The 16,679-nt window shown below is 57.1% G+C and overlaps 2 protein-coding genes across 4 annotated transcripts in view; one reads left to right on the top strand and one right to left on the bottom strand.

Annotated features, from left to right (window-relative positions):
• The window catches only part of Thap4 (THAP domain containing 4), a 38,683-nt gene extending 37,825 nt beyond the window's left edge, over positions 1-858 (top strand). For all 3 annotated transcript variants that reach the window (XM_090355198.1, XM_090355197.1, XM_090355200.1), the window contains one exon: positions 574-858. In XM_090355198.1, coding sequence (XP_090211324.1) covers positions 574-693 — 120 coding nt within the window. In that variant the 3' untranslated portion in view covers positions 694-858. The remainder of the gene's footprint in view (positions 1-573) is intronic.
• A 5,185-nt stretch (positions 859-6,043) lies between these two features.
• Positions 6,044-15,992, bottom strand: Bok (BCL2 family apoptosis regulator BOK). The gene is made up of 4 exons (XM_090355196.1): positions 15,747-15,992; positions 13,260-13,388; positions 9,498-9,661; positions 6,044-8,316 (listed from the first exon to the last, which is right to left on the bottom strand). Exons 1-4 carry the CDS (start codon positions 15,967-15,969, stop codon positions 8,191-8,193), a joined length of 642 nt encoding a protein of 213 aa, XP_090211322.1. The 5' UTR covers positions 15,970-15,992; the 3' UTR covers positions 6,044-8,190.
• Positions 15,993-16,679: the final 687 nt, after the last annotated feature.

The following is a 16,679-nucleotide window of genomic DNA, read 5'->3' as shown; positions in this document are numbered from 1 at the left end:
TAGCTAGGGTGACAGGTGTGAGCCACCACAGCAGCTTTAAAGATTCTTCTGAGCTTCCCTCTGCAGAGGGCTGAAGAGTCACAGAGCAGTCTGCGTGCCACAAGGCAGGAACCGGCTCCAAGTGTCCTGATGGGTGGAATCCGTAGCCGCCGGTCGCATGGCTACACCTGTACTACCCAGCATCCCCAAACAAGGACTGGCTCAGGACACACCCCAGTCTTGTGGAAACAGCCACCATGGTTTAGGCTGGTGGATTCGTGGCTCCAAAAGTGCTGGTCCCCAGCTCCCAGGAAAGCACTTTGCACAACTTTGAGCGGATGTTAGCTGAGGCAGGAAATAGGCAGCTTCCGGACCACATTCAGTGTGGCTCTGGCAGCAGCCAAGGGCATGGGACAGAACACCTTGGTCTTGGCCTGCCCCGTGGCGATGGAGACCAGGCAGTACCCGGGGGTGAGAGTGGGGGCGCTGGCCTGCTACAGGCTGTTGCCAGTGCCTGGCACAGGTCAGTGCTTCCTTGGTGGTTGAATCTTTTGAAAGTGAAATCTTAGGTGCTTTGTTTTGTTCTTTGCTCAGATTACTCGAAAATTCAGGCTGAATTCCGAAGGCAAACTTGAACAGACTGTCTCCATGGCGACCAGTACACAGCCAATGACCCAGCATCTTCACGTCACCTACAGGAAGGTGACCCCATGACCCTGCGTGAGTTTACAGCCCTGGAAGGGGCCCAGCTCCTGTGTCCAGTCCCAGCGGTTCAGGTCCTGCCGCAGGGGGTGGCTGCACGGGCACTGCTGGGCCAGGAGTGTTGTCCAGAGGTTGCTGTAATGGCACAGAAAACCAAATAAAAGGCCTTTATTTTTATGGCTGAGGATTCTGACTATCATCCCGGTTTAGACTACGTTCTGCTGTCTCTTCTCATCCTACCCCTGTGCAGCCTTTGCTTTTAGACCAGCGCTGACCACTGACCTGCATCCTAGGTTACTTCCTGATGTGTGTGTGTGTGTCTGAAAATGCTGGAAGGGTCTGGGAATGTGGCTTAGTGGTAGAGCGCCTGCGTGGCATGCATGAAGCCCTGGGCTTGATGCCTCAGTAGCACATACACAGAAAAGGCTGAAAGTGGCACTTGGGGCTCTAGTGGTAGAGCACTAACCTTGAGCAAAAGAAGCTAAGGGACAGTGCCCAGGCCCTGAGTTCAAGCCCCAGGACTAGCAAAAAGAAAAAGAAAGAAAGAAATTGTTGGAGGGCCAGATGCTGGTGGCTCATGTCTGTAATCCTAGCTACTCAGGAGGCTGAGATCTGAGGGTCACAGTTCAGAGCTATCCTGGGCAGAAAATTCTGTGATATTCTTGTCTTGTACTCTGAAAAAAAAACAGAGGCAGTGCTATGGATCAAGTGGTAGAGTGTTAGCCTTGAGCAAAAGGAGGAGTAGCACACACACACCAGGACACACACATGGACTGTCTCTTCCATCTTCCTGCAGTTTTAACAAGATGTAAACTTCTTATTCATCTTCAACAGACTAGACAAGTTGAAGGTGAAAGACAGCCAAAAGCAGAGCAGTTCTGGGCACGGTGGCACTGGCAACACTGAAGCAGGAGTTAAAGGTTGATGACGTAGCATGAAAAGACTATGGTTATTTCTCATCACTTTTGTTTTTGTTTTCGTGCACTGGTCTTTGGTCCTAGGACTTCAACTCAGAGCCTGAGCCCTATCCAACTTTTTTGCTCAAAGCTGCCACTTGAACCACAGCTCTACTCTGGCTTTTTTTTTTGGGGGGGGGGGAGTTAATTGGAGATAAAAGTCTCATGGAAACCAGGCACTGGTAGCTCATATCTGTAATCCTAGCTACTCAGGAGATTTCCTGCCCAGGCTAACTTTATAGGCATGAGCCTACAGAATCCAGCTATTTCTCATCACTCTTAAGAGTGAAGAATTCAAAACACCTTCTGAAGATAGAGGTTTTATCAGTATTGTGCCACTTTTATTTATTACTGTAATAGAACATTGCTTTCATTTTTTGTGGGGTTTTATTCAATAAACATTCATCAGTATCCAAAGACCCAATACCTATCATCCGGTTTCTTCCACTTTTTTTACTGGAATTCGCAAGCAAATTTCAGTTGTAATGACCTGATTGTAATGTATCTGAAAATGAAGCAAAGCTTTGTTGTTTGTTGAGATAGTTCAATTTCACTGTTACTGAAGCTAGCGTTGAACTTGAGATTTTCATACCCTCAGCCTCCTATGTACTAGGATTACAAGTGTGTACCACCACACCCCATTGCATCAGAAGCCTCACCTGGCATGCAGACACATGTAATGCAGTCAGGGATGCTCCAGTGGTACAGTGGAGTTTAACACCCACCAGTGCAGCTGCAGGGGCCACCACTGGAACTCTGGGGAAAGGCAGCAGGGTAGAGGGGGTTTCTCCTTTCTCACAGCCCAGGATTGGTGCCCTAGGTCCACAAGCCTCCTGAAAGAAACCAGGAGGAGCTGGGTGAATGGCTCATGCCTGTCATCCTAGCTACTCAGGAGGCTGAGATCTGAGAATCAAGGTTCAAAGCCAGCTGGGGCACAAAAGGACCTGAGACTCTTATCTCCAATTAACCTCTAGAAAATGGGAAGTGGGGCTTGGCTCAAGGGTAGGGTGGAGCTCAGGGACAGCGCCCAGGCAGAGTTCAAGCTTCAAGCCACATGACCCATAAAAAAGAATAAAAAGAAAAACCAGGACGCTGAACAGTGCTGAAAGAGCCCGGAGTGCTGGGGAGTCTGCACCTCCCACATCTGTGTGTGCACACCGACCACAGAGCAGACTGGAGGAGGCTTAGGCTTTTGCCTAGAGGTGAGTAGAACTAGGAGCATGGGACCAGGGCAGTGTTCCCTTGTGTTGGATCCCCAACCACCTGTCAGGGTTTGGAAGCTGGATATGTGCGTGGGCCAGTATTGCTCTTATGGTGCTCGGTCCTCACACTGCCCCATAGGACAGCTTGAGTGTCATCGTGTTTGTTTCATGGGCTTCTTTTGTTGCCCTCCTTCTGTTTTTGCAGAGCTGGAGATGAGACCTAGGGATCCACCCATGCCAGACCAGTGCTGCACACTAGATCCCTGGAGACCCCTGGCCTCTTCACCCCTTTCCCTTCAGACCAGTGCTGCATCACTAGATCCCTGGAGACCCCTGGCCTCTTCACCCCTTTCCCTTCAGATCAGTGCTGCATCACTAGATCCCTGGAGACCCCTGGCCTCTTCATCCCTTTCCCTTCAGATCAGTGCTGCACACTAGATCCCTGTAGACCCCTGGCCTCTTCACCCCTTTCCCTTCAGATCAGTGCTGCACACTAGATCCCTGGAGACCCCTGGCCTCTTCACCCCTTTCCCTTCAGATCAGTGCTGCACACTAGATCCCTGGAGACCCCTGGCCTCTTCACCCCTTTCCCTTCAGATCAGTGCTGCACACTAGATCCCTGGAGACCCCTGGCCTCTTCACCCCTTCCCTTCAGACCAGTGCTGCATCACTAGATCCCTGGAGACCCCTGGCCTCTTCACCCCTTCCCTTCAGCCTTTCCCTGGGAAGCTTGGTGCCATGTGGTTCCTCTCTCCTTGTGCGTGCATTGGCGGAGACTCACCCCAGTTGAGCTTAGTTGACTACATCAATTTCAGAAAGCATAAGCACCTCGTCTCGTTCTTTCCTTTGGCTGAGTTTGGGGAGCAAGAGTGACAGAGCTAGTTCTGGGGCTTGAACGTTGAACCAGGGCACTGTTCTACTTTTTTCTTTAATTTTTTTTTTATTGTATAGAGGGGTTACAGTTACACTCACCAGATAGTAGGGGCATTACTTCTCACACATTGATACCCCTTCTCATGGTTTTTCCCCGGCCCTGGGGTTTGAACTCAGAGCCTACACTGTCCTTTCTCCTCAAGGCTAGTGTTCTACCACTTGAGTCACAGCACCATCCTGGCTTCTTTTCTGTGTATGTCGTATCCAGGAATTGAATCCAGGGCCTCTTGTAAGCTTGGTAAGCACTCTACCATTAGGCCACACTCCCAGCCCCTGTCCCTGCGGGGTTTTTTGGTTTTTGGTGGGTCATGGGGCTTGAACTCAGCCTGGGCCCTGTCCCTGAGCTCTTCAGCTCAAGGCTACCACCCTTGAGCCAAGCCCCACTTCCTCTTTTCTAAAGGTTAATGGGAGAGGAGAGTCTCAGGTCCTTTTGTGCCCCTGCTGGCTTTGAACCTTGATCCTCAGATCTCCAGGCCCAGCTTCCTTCCAGTTTTTCTCATGTTGGGCTCTACCACTTAAACCACAACTCCACTTCTGGTTTTCTTTGTTGTTCACTGGCTAATTGGAGATTAATCTCATAGATGTTTGTTTGCTTTGCTTGTGCTGGCTGAATCACAGTCTTTATCCCTCGCCCTCCTGAGTAGCTTGGGTTACAGGTATAAAGCACCAGTGCCCCCTTTCTGAGTTTTTAAAACTTTTTTGTCAGGCATCACAGCTCCATTTCTGGTTTTCTGGTAGTTCATTGGAGATAAGTTTTTCATTGCCTTTCCTGCCTGGGCTGGCTTCAAACTACACTCTTCAGATCTCAGCTTCCTGAGTAGCAAGGATTATAGGCATGAGCCACCAGAACTTGGCCTATTTCTCTTTCTTTTTTCAGAACCCACCCTCATTTTTATTGGGGAAGAGCAGAAACAAGGTGGGGTGCTGGGCCCCAGCCCCCATCTTTTTATGTGAGTGGGGGGCAGGAATGGCAGATCTGGGGTGCCCAGGGTGTGTGTGGGAAGGGGGCAGGGCCAGCGTGGCGATGCTGTGGCCGACTGTCCCCGAACACTGTGCCAGGAGTGAATGTGAGTCAGGGGTGCTGAGTGTTGAAGGATGGTTTTTGAGGCCCTAATCCTCTGTTTGCCCATGGACTCACCTGGCCCATTTCTGAGTTTTTAATAAAACATTATTAAAGTTTGTTCCAAGAAGGGCAGAAGCCCGAGCATCAGATTTTCCCCCACACCCTGCTCTCTTGTCTCCATCTGCCAGCAACTGGACCCCCCCTTGAATGGCAGTCGTACAGAGGGTTCCACCAGAATTAGACTCCACACAGCCACGGCATAGCCTTCACATTTCCTAGGGCTGGGAGATAGGACTTTGCAGAAGGGGAGGGGACTGGTTTTGAGGGGTCCTGGGGGACCTTGCTAACAAAATCCTTGTCCTCTGGGACTCTTGCTTGGAAGACCTGAGCAGCCTCAGGTTCAGCCCTGTGCTACAGAGGGGAAACAGGCTGGAAGGCCAGGTGTCCACTCTCCAGTATTGTCCTGTGAACTAAGCATAAGTCAAGGAGGGCGGACAGGTCCCAATGAGGCTGAACAGATTGGGGGCCCTGCCCAGCCAGGCAGCTAGCACTCATTCCTGGAGTGTACATGCACAGTATGAGCATGGGCACCCGTGGACCCTGTGGGGCACATGGAAGCAGAAGGCTGCCTCCATTACCAAAGTGAGATGGTCCTGCACCTGCCTTGCTCTAGTGGGTCAAACTAGAGGGAACCTGTGTGAGGCTTCCGGCAACCAGGATGGACACCAGGCCTGCCTCCAGCCCCACAAAGGCTGGCAGGCAAAGCTGAGGTGGTAGAGGCAACCAAACCCACGCTGGAGGCTGGCAGGGCAGCAGTCTTGAATGGAACTCTTGGGAACAGGAGGTGCTCACTGAAGGCCAAAGGAGGCTTGGCACCCCAAAAGAATACCGAGGTGACTTGGTGAGGGGCAGAGCCTCTCCACATTCCAGGTACCCTAGTTTTTGGAGGGCTTCCCTATTCACCCAAGCGGTAAGCACTGCCAGCAGCCTTGTGGCCCACCTTGGCCCACCTTTTAGCCAACCAACCAGCAACCAACTGGGGCCCTGGTTTCTGCCCTACCTTACCCTCCACCTACCTGCAAGTCAATGAAAACTTCAGTTGTTGAGCTGTCAGTAAATTCCTGTGTGCCCTCCACTCTCTTCACACACATACTTCATGGGTCCCCTCTTTCCTCCCCCTCTCTTTCTCCCTCCCCCCCTCTCTCTTTCTCTCTCTGTTTGAACTCCCGGCCTAGGCTCTGTCCCCGAGCTCCACGGCTCAGGCTAACACTTTACCACTTGAGCCACAGCACAATTCTGGCTTTGTCTGTGTAGTTTCTTGGAGATAAGTCTCATGGACTTGCCTGTCTGGGCTTGGCTTTAACTGCAATCCTCAGATCTCAGCCTCCTGAATAGCTAGGATTACAGGCGTGAGCCACTAGCACCTGGTGAAAACCAAGGTGTGTGTATGCGGTCGTGGGACTTGAACTCAGGGCCTGGGTACTGCCTGTGGGTTTTCTCAATGCTAGCTAGCACTCTACCACTTGCCCACACTCCCGGTCCCAAAAAACCAAGGTCTTTAGAAGTGCCACATGCCTTTTCTCTTGGGGCCTGGAAAATGTCATATTTAGTTGCAGTCTAGAATGCAAAGATGGCTGGGCTGGAGTCCTGTGATACGCAGGGCAAGCTCCAGGTTGGCTTTCACACTCAGGCGCTGTGGGGTGGTTGTCCCAAGATGGTGGGAGATGCTTGTCTGGGAGGCCGGAGGCCATGTCCACTGGCTGTAGTGACACATCAGGACCCAGGCACTCGGTGTCCCCTAGCAACTTTCAAGGCCTCCCTGAGTGACAAGAATGCCCTTACTGCAGCAGGCATCCGGGGAGGCTGTTGTGATCCGGGCCGCTATAAGGATGAGCTTCTAGAATGGGTAGCAAACCCACAGCTGAGGCACGCAGGGTCTCTTTTGGGGCAGACGTCATTTTGAGGGCTTTTTTAGTGGGTGCTTCTGCTGGGAATTTGAATCCCTGCACTTCTCATTTCCATCATTTTGTCCGGTGCAATCAGAATCCATCAGACAGTCTCATAGGGCTTCCTAGCTTGGTGCAGTTGCTCAAGGCCTTAGGGCCTGGTCTCTGGTTTAGGAGCTCCCAATCGCAATATTTTCATCTACTGCCACATCAGACTCTGACTATCACAATTTCTGCTGTTGGAAAATGCTTTAGAACCTTTTATTTTATTATTATTATTATTTTTTTTTTTGTTAGTCCTAGGTCTGGAACTCAGGGCCTGAGCACTGTCCTTGGGTTTTCTCAAGGCTAGATCTCTACCACTTGAGGCACAGCACCACTTCTGGCCTTTTCTGTGTATGTGGTCCTGAGGAATTGAACCTGGGTCTTCGTGCATGCTAGGCAAGCACTCTACCACTAGGCTAAATTCCCAGCCTGCTTTAGAACCTTTTAATCTAAATAGTCTGCGAGAAGCTCAGAAACCTTTCCTCTGTTGTTCTCAGAGAAGACCTCCATGCTTCCTAGTTTCCTACGAAGACCACTGAACAGTGACCCTGTCTAAGAGGGAAACAAGCTTGAGCTACTTTCCACAGGGCTGTTTTAGAATGCCAACCACTAGGCCAGGCGGAGCTGTGCATGTGCCCAGGAGCCCGGCCGGCCTGGAGCGCTGACGTTGGCGGCTAAGGATGGTTCAGAACTAGTGCATCCTGAGGGCTGGACTTCCTCACATCTGATTCTCCAGGGACCTTGGACACATCTGTGGTGGTCACATAAGGACAGGCAAGGAAAGCAGAGAGCCAGGGTCCCATTTGCCCTTTACTGGGTCAAGTTTTACTAGGATCCAACTCATGCAGACCAGCCTTCTCGCATTCTTCTCTTGGGCATGCTCACCCGAGCCTCATGCCCTGGGACTCCACCACACAGCCCACCATAGGCTGGGGACGCATGCTCCCTCTAGAAATGGCTTAAGCAACCAGCATATCAGTGGTATGCTCTGCTTACAAGCCAGTTAACCATAGCTCCTGCTTTGGTCAGGCCACAGCTGCCCTCAAAAGAAATGTGCAGGGCCTGCTACCCACAGGGATTGGATTAAAGCCAGCTCAGATTAGAGCATCAAATAAGACTGTAGTATTGCCAGGTCCCCTCCCTTGTGGCCTCGAGTTGGCCCTGACTTTCTGGGCAAAGATTCCAGAAGGGCCACAGGTAGCACTGAGGCCTGCTCCAAACTCAACACATTAAGCTCAAAGATTGCCCTCTCCCCTGCCCCTCCCAGAGGCTGGGGTCTGCAGAGGAACTGGGCTCAGTGTCTGCAGACCTCCCAGGCCAGGGTCAGGGGTCCAGGCTGTGACCCCTGACACCAGATGGGCAGCTCATCTCTCTGGCAACAGCAGGAAGAAGGCAGCCTTGAGGAAACGGCCCAAACTGCAGAGTGTTGCCACAAACCAGTGGGAGCGAAGGCCAGGGTCTGTGCTGACCACACACTTGAGGACATCAGTCTGTGGGGAGAGAGGAGACAGTCAGACGACCAGACCCCAGGGTCCTAGCATCCTAGCACTAGAATGTCTACTGAGCACAGAGGGGACTCTTGGGTAGGTTTGTAGCTAATTAAAAGTTCCATCAGGGCACCAGGAATTGGACAGGAAAAGGGAGAGCAGGGCTCCAGGTGTGGAGAGGGGCCCGACCTCCACCCCCATCAGTCAGGAAGGGTCATCTCAGGTTCAGACCTTTCTTTGTGAAATGAGAGCCATGGCTGAGTTTTCTAGAAAACTAAGGAGAGTCCTTGGATGTCTTAGGTCCTTTCTGGAGAGTATCTACTCCATGGCTTCTCATTTCTGCCTCTCCCTGAGTCTTCTCCGCAGTGTGGACACCATGGTGCTCATCACAGTCCCTCTGGACCTGTTGGCCACCCCCTGGCTCCATGGCTGGCTCTGCAGAGCAGGCAGCCTCGCATCTCAATGGGGCCTCAGCCCGTCAGCTGTTTGACTTCAACCCCATGAGTCCTCAAACCAAATGTCTGTCCCCTCAGATTGGCCCAAGGTGACCCTGGACACTCTAGATTACACCCAGGAAGAGCAGCCTCCAATCCCAGAGCCAAGTGCACCTGCAGTTTGGCCAGCCAGGTGGTGGTGGGAAGGGGCTCCAGACAGCCATGAGTCATGATAGGGGCAGAGGGGGTGCCGGGAGGTCACACGTGGGGGCAGAGCGATGGAGGAGGGCCGGACACCCACCCCTCTAGGCCTTGCCTCCCCTCCTCTGGGGTGGGTGGGGCGGGGCTCTGAGGAGGACGGTGAGGGTGCTGTGCACAGTATGGAGATAAGTCCTGCAGGGGCCTGAGTCCCACCCACCACTGCTGCCTACTTCCTACAAGCTTACTCTGGGCAGCATATTCTGGGGGCCCAGAATATGGGAAGAAGCAGAAATTGGGCTGAACAGGGGTCAGGGGACATGTCAGTGTGGGATCCAGGAGCAGAGGAGCCTGGTGCTTTTTGCCTGCATCTCCCTCTTCCGCTGTCCTCCCTATGTCTTCTCTTCCGCCTCCAGCACCAGCACTCAGGTGCCCCACCCCCCACACACACATATAGAGGGCTCACCCTTGCCCCCCGCCACGGCTCACCCTTCCCCCCCACACACATATAGAGGGCTCACCCTTCCCCCCACACACACACACAGGGCTCACCCATCCTCCACGCCTCCGCAGCCAGGTCGCCAGCGTCTTGCGCACAAACTCCCCCAGGCAGTCGACCAGAGCATGAACCATGGCAGGCTGGGCCTGCCGCACGCAGTCCACAGCCAACCCTGCTGCTACTGCATACAAAGACACCACCTTGCCCCATGTGATGCCTGCAGGAAGAGACCGCTGCCTGTCAGCCAGGGACACCGAGACCCATGTCCACGGGGTCACAGGATGGGCTGGACTTCCCTGAGCCCCTTCTCCCCACCCTGGGCTGGTGACCAGGGATGGCAGCACGGGGCCAGGTGCCTTCCTCTGCAGCCTGCCACCCTGAGTGGGCACCTGGCCTCCTCTCTGGCAGGTCAGTCAGTCCTGTACTGCCTACCAGCCCAGGCCGACCTGGAGTTGGACAATGAAAACAGAGGGGAGCTTCAGGGAGCCTCATCCCCAGCTGTCCATGTCTCTAAACAGGACAGGGTCTGTCTATGCATTCTATAAAGAAGCCGAGGCCACAGGAGGTGACTCTCCACTCCACTGACCTGGGGCCCGGCGGAGATGGGGACATCCCCACAAGAGGGCAGATGGAGGGAGGCACTGTGGGAGGAACCTTCCCCTGAAAGCCATGGGACGTGACGTTTCCTTAATACGGAGCTGGGGGAGAGGGGAACCACACACAGGGCAGGTTAGGGCTAAGGAGGTGGCTCTGTGGCAGAGCACCTGCCTAGCACTGCACACGGCTCCAGGTTCACCCTCTGCATGGCAAGCAGGGAGGGGGTAAAAAAGACTAAGCTCGTCAGCTGGGAGTCTGTGGCAGGGGCACATCATGTGACAATACCTGGGCTACCAGGGGATTCCATCTGGAGTGGGGTGGGAGGCCTGGCTCAAATGGCAAAGCATCCACATGAGCAAGGGTGAGACCTGAGCTCAAACCTGATGCCAAAGGAAAACAAAAGGAACAAGAAGCTCAAACAACATGTCTCCTAGCTGGGCTCTGGTGGCTCTTACCTAAAATCCTAGCTACTCAGGAGGCTGAGATCTGAGGATCGATGTTCAAAAACAGTCAGGGCAGAAAAGTCAGGGAGATTCTTATCTCCAATAAACTACTCAGAAAAAGCCAGAAGTGAACTGGGCACAGTGGCTCACACCTGTCATCCTAGCTGCTCAGGTGGCTGAGATCTGAGGATCAAGGTTCAAAGCCAGCCAGGGCACAAAAGGACCTGAGACTCTTATCTCCAATGAAACTCTAGAAAATGGGAAGTGGGGCTTGGCTCAAGGGTAGGGTGGTGGTCTTGAGCTGAAGAGGTTGGGAACAGTGCCCAGGCCGAGTTCAAGCCCTGTGACCAACAAAAAAGAAAAAGAAAGAAAAAGCCAGAAGTGGTACTGTGGTTCAAGTGGTAGAGCTAGCCTTGAGAACAAAGAGGCTCAGGGACAGTGCCCAGGCCCTGAGTTCAAGGCCCAGGATTTGGGATGGGGGGACTAACATGTCCTCCTCCCTATCCTTTCAGGAAGGCAAACTGAGTTGCAGACTGTCACCAGCGATGTAAAGCCATGTGAAGGCCAGGTACTAGGCTTAGCGTTGCTGGCGGGTGACAGGATCTGAGAGGCCACAGTGCATGCCACCAGCAATAGTCCTTCTTCCCCCAGCCAGATGGCCTCTTGCAAGCTCAAAACCAGCAGATGGTGGGCGTGCTCACAAGTGCCCACTGCAGCACTGCTCACAACAGCTACGAGGTGCAGATGAGCTCAGTGCCCTTTGTGTTCCTAAGAACCTCACCCCATAGGCAGTCGTGGTCTATCACCTCCCCTCCCCCAGCAGAGGACAGACCAGGGTGTGGACTCTGCCACAAGACAGAGGGACAGGTTCCAGGGGCTTGAGTGGGTGACCCCTGCTGCTGACCACCGTCAGGTGGACTGGGAGTGTGGCTTGGTCTAGCACACAAAGCCCTGGATTCCGTCCCTCAGCACCACATACTCAGAAAAAGCTGGAAGTGGCACTGTGGCTCAAGTGGTAGAGAGCTAGCCTTGAGCAAAAAAAAAAGCCTTGAGCCAAAGAGCTCAAGGACAGCGCCAAGGCCCAGAGTTCAAGCCCCACAACCAATAACAACAAAAAAAGGACGGTGCTCAGGCCCTGAGTTCAAGCCGCAGCATCAGCAATCTGGGAAGAGGGATATACTGCTCTTCTCCCCTGCCCTCCCCACTCTCCCCTCTTGGACACCCTTAGAGGACCTCCCGGAGCCAGTGTCCCTGGCCAGACAGTCCAGCCCTGGGCAAGGGTAAGCAGGCAGAATGGGCTTCTCTATCCTGGCCCTGGCCCTCTCCCTGCTCACGCAAACACCATCCAGGGCCCTAGCCCACCTCCCAGTTCCATAAGCCATCAGGCCAAAGCTGTGTCCCCAGCAGGAAATGTTCCTTATAAATGCAGCCTGCGGCTCATAAACAGGCCTGTCTCACAGGCTGGAGTCAGATCTGCAGATGGCCACCCGGAGCAAGCAGAAAGGCCTCCAGAGGATACAGGTGGCCCTCCATCCAATCTGCCTGGCTCTGGTTCCTGGCTTCCCCCCTGAGATTCACTGGCTGCCTCTTCCAACAAATGCTTGCCGGACCACTCCGCAGAGCCCAGCCCTCACCACATTCCCACACAGGTCACGCTGGCTGACCTGGGTCCCAAAACACTCCCCAGCCTGACCACAGCTTCCCCTCCCAGCAGACCCCGGGACAGGCGCATGTGATGCATGTGGAGGTGTCCAGCGGGGTTCTGAGGACAGGACAGAGGACAGGAGGTGTCTGACTGGGTTCTGAGGACAGGACAGAGGACAGGAGGTGTCCTGGGTTCTGAGGACAGGACAGGAGGACGTATCCGGAAGGTTCCAATGACAGAGGACAGGAGAAAGTGCCCAATGGAGTTCTAAGGATAGGACAGAAGACAGGAGGAGGTGTCCAGCGGGGTTCTGAGGACAGGACAGAGAACAAAGGAGGCATCCAGTGTGGTTCGGCAGAGGACAGGAGGAGGTGTCCAGCGGGGTTCTGAGGACAGGCTAGGACAGAGGAAAGCTTGTGAGATGAGTCCCTTAGTGCCTGATGAGCCTGGCTCTGAGTACAAGGAGAACAAGGGCTGAACTTAGGGGAAGGGCAAAAATGGGGCCACAGAAGTGGCCAGATCAGGGGGGTGGGGGGGGGAAATGGGTACCAAGACATGTGAAAGGCTATCAATGTATGTGAATTAATGCACCTTCTACCTGGCAAATATCATGTAACCCTTTTACTAATTACAATAAAAAAAAAAGAAAGAAAAAAAAAAAAAAAAAGAAGTGGCCAGATCAGCTCACCCCTGCCTCAGGGAAACACATTCACAGGTGTGCGTGGGCACAGCCAGGTGAGAGCAACTCCAGCAACAGGCTGCCACCTGCGGCCCAGAACATGCTGCTGGACACGCCCTCTAACCCGGCACCATGCTGTGAGAAACCCAGGCCGAGTCCGGCCAGCAGCTACCCCTGGTGGCCCAGGGGCACACCCACGTCCGTGGAGCACCACAACCCGGCCCGGTGCTGAACCACACGGCTGGACAGGCCTGCGCCAAGGACCCTCAGCCTCAGCAGAGGCACACGTGTGGGAATGAGACACAGCTTAGGTCAGGTGTGTGCTCCAGCAGCCCCAGGACCCGTGAGGCTGCCTCATGGGCTCCCTTGGGTCTTGGTCTTCTCAGCGAGGCCACCCTCACCCACAATGCTGGCCCTTCCCGGGGCGTCCTGGGCAGTGGACCCGTCCTACCTGCGGAGAAGATGTGGCTTGCCACAGCCAGGAAGGCGTCTGTCACTGCAGGCTCTGACTGCAAGGAGATGTGCAGCTGGCGGGCCACGTTGCGGTACACGCTGGGCCGGATCTGCTCCAGCTCGTCTCCTGTGCGGACACGCAGAGGACTCTTGGTCCGCTGCACCCCGGCCCCCACCGCCACGGTGACCCCGGGCCACACTGGTCACACGACCTCACCTGATCCCCAGGCTGAATCCCACCCACTCCCAGCTGGAGACCAGAAGTGCCACCGCACTCCCAGTCCTGTCTGTGGCGCTGGCCCAGCCCCCCAGGGCCAGTCTAGCTGGGCAGTGGGGCGGGAATCCTACAGAGGAGGAGCATAGGCCCTGCCTGCTGGTGACTCACAGCAGGCAAGAGCCGGCTGGGCTGCTCAGGCAGCAGGAGGAAGCGGGCAGGCAGCCAGAGCCCAGCCTGGTGAAGGATAGGGCAGGGAGCCCCCACAGGCCTCCGGCCTGCACTCTGGTGTTAGGCCCCTGGCTGCCACACAGGGACATGGAGCCACAGGGCCCATCGCCATCCGGTGATGGCTCAGTGAACCAACCTATAGAGGCTGATCCTGGGCCCTACACCATCCTCACCGCCAATGCCAAGCAAGAGGGCGTGTTTGGATGTCAGGCCGAGGGAATGCCTCCTACAAGCCTGGCTGCCTCTCCTGGCAGCCATGGGCAAGCAGTGGGAAGAGGGTGCCTGCAGATCCACACTGCCCCAAACTGGGAGTCCCCAGCGCAGTCGACATAAACAGCCGAATGCTGCCCGCTGGACCTGCGCCAGTCAGGGCCCCCGTCTCACGAAGGCCTAGAAGGAGAACAGAACCAAGGGGCTGTCCAGAGGAGGGGGGCTGCCGTGGGAATTCGCAGAACAGCGCATCTGTTTCTACACGTCCTGGGGGGCTCTGGGGACTGGTTGTGGGGGCACAACATGGCACAATGTGGGCTGCTTCCTGTTCGTGGTGGCCTGAGGGGCTGGGGGGCACACTGGAAATGCCAGCGCCACACCAGGAAGAGATTCACCCTGAGACGACAAAAAAAAAGTATGTGGACATGAACAAGAACCTTCTAACGTCTAAGCTGTCTCTGGGGTTCCCTTCAGCTGGAGGCAGGGGCTGTGCTCTAGAACCCCAACATCGAAGGGAAGATGTTGAAGGACTTCACGGCTCTGCCTGCGGGGAGTGCCAGGGCAAGGTTTGTGCCTGCTCCCAGAGCCTGGGACGAAGGTCCAGGCAGGTCTGAGGGGATGGAAGCTGGCCGGATCAGGCAGCAGGCCTGAGTCAAGCAGGACTTCCTCCCTGCCTTGAGCCCTGGGCTTCTGAGGAGGTCACAGAGCATCAACTCCAGAGCCCTCTTGGGAATGGCCCCGGAGGACTCCCGATCAAACAGATCTCACAGCCTAGTCCTCAATCCCCGCTTCCTCTGGCCTCTTTCCATGCCAGGGAGGGGTCTCTCCTCCCCACTCTCAGGTGCCCTGTCCCCCTCCTGGCAGCACAACGTTGATCCCATGGACTGTGTCCCTCACGTACCCTGGGGCAAGCCAGGTCTACACAGCCCCGTTTCTGTGACCAGCCCAACATGCCCATAGGGGAGCCACACAAAATAGTGACAGCTGACACCAGGGTCAGGGTCAGCCCACACCAGGGTCAGGGTCAGCCCAAGAGGCCAGGGACCCATCACAGGCCTTCCCTCGGGCCTCCACGGACTGCGCTTCCCGTATCCATTTGGGACCTTGTCTTTGGGGTCAGGAGTTTGACCTAGTGGTAGAGTGCTCACCTAGCATGCATGAAGCGCTGGGTTCAATTCCACAGTACCACATACACAGAAAAGGCTGGAAGTGGTGCTGTGGGTCAGGGGTAGAGCTCCAGCCTTGAGGAAGCCCAAGGACAGTGCCCAGGCCCTGGGTTCAAGCCCAGGACTGGCACTTTGTCCAGGCCGTCTCCCCTTCCTGGCACAGACCCCCGGTCTGGCTGGCTGGCGAGGGGAGCAGATGGCAGGAGTTTGCTATCCCTCCCTCCTGGGTCCAGATCCTGAGCTCTCTGTGACCCCAGAAACTGCGCCCAGTGTCCCACGCCTGCCCCCCCCGGCGGGCTGGGAGGAGGCCGGCTTTCCAAAACCAACATCGGGACACGCGGTCCCGCAAAGGGCTTTGAGCCCAGCCGAGTCCAAGGGTCACCGGGAGGTTCAGTGGCTAAACCGGTCCTCTTCCCAGAGTCTGAGCGCCGGGCGGGCCGGGGTCTCGGGTGTGAGCCGGCCGACAGGCAGACCGGAGCGGGACCGCCGGCCCCGGGGCCCCACGCCCCGCCCCGCGACCCCCGCGCCCCGCCCCGCGACCCCCGCCCCCCGCGGCCCCCGCGCCCCGCCCCGCGCCCCCGCCCCGCGCCCCTGCGCCCCCCAAGCCCCGGCCGGTGTGGGCGGCGGCCCTCGACCCACCCTCCGAGCCGGCGGGCGCACTCACCCAGGCGCAGCAGCACGGCGCACACCTCGGCCAGGCGGCCCCCGGGGGCCGGGGCGGCGCGCTCCGGGGCGCCCCGGGCGAGGCCGGCGCGCAGGAGCCGCGCGTGCACGAACTCCCGGCCCAGCGCCTTGGCCTGGGCCACCAGCTCCTTGTCGGTGGGCGACCGGTCAAAGGCGTCCATGATCTCGGCGGCCAGCACGGAGGAGCGGCGCAGCACCTCCATGGCCGGCACGCGGACGGGGCGCCGCGCCTGCGGGCGGAGGCGAGGCCTGAGGGGCGGAGGGGCGGAGGGCGGAGGGGCGGAGGGCGGAGGGGCGGAGGGCGGAGGGGCGGAGGGCGGAGGGGCGGAGGGCGCAGGGGCGGAGGGCGCAGGGGCGGAGGGCGGGGAGCGGGCGAGGCCTGAGGGGCGGGGGGCGCGGGGCTGGCGAGGCCTGAGGGGCGCGGGGCGCAGCCTCCCCGCGGCCCGGAGCCCCGCGGGTCAGGCGGCGCGGTGGTCCACGCGAGACCCCGGCTGAGTCCCAGTCCTCGTAACCTGGTGTCCAGTCCTTTCGGGCTCACGCGGCTGCTCGCGGCGGCCGGGATTGGAGGCCCCGCGGGAGGCCGCTTTGTTCCAGGCCCGCGGGCGGCGGACACCGCCCGGCCAGCTCCCAGCCAGGGCCCCGCCAGGCCCCGCCAGCGCCCCTGGTCCCCGCCAGCGCCCGCCCCAGGCCTCCCGGAGCCCTGCCAGCCCCCGCCCCAGTCCCCCGCCAGCGCCCCTGGTCCCCGCCAGGCCCCGGGCAGGTCGGCAGCCGCCCTCCGGAGCGGGCCCGGGACGAGGCGGGCGGGGCGGCGGGGCCCCGAAGCCGCCCACCCCGGACCACCCAGCCCGCGGCTCGTCCCGGGCTCGCCGCCGGGGAGGGCGCGGCGCCCGCCCGCTCACCTCTCGCGCCGCAG

Source organism: Megascapheus bottae, chromosome 21, assembly GCF_031878675.1.
Source record: "Megascapheus bottae isolate mThoBot1 chromosome 21, mThoBot2.hap1, whole genome shotgun sequence".
NCBI classification, from domain to species: domain Eukaryota; kingdom Metazoa; phylum Chordata; class Mammalia; order Rodentia; family Geomyidae; genus Megascapheus; species Megascapheus bottae.
This window is presented reverse-complemented; position numbering and strand designations above follow the sequence as displayed.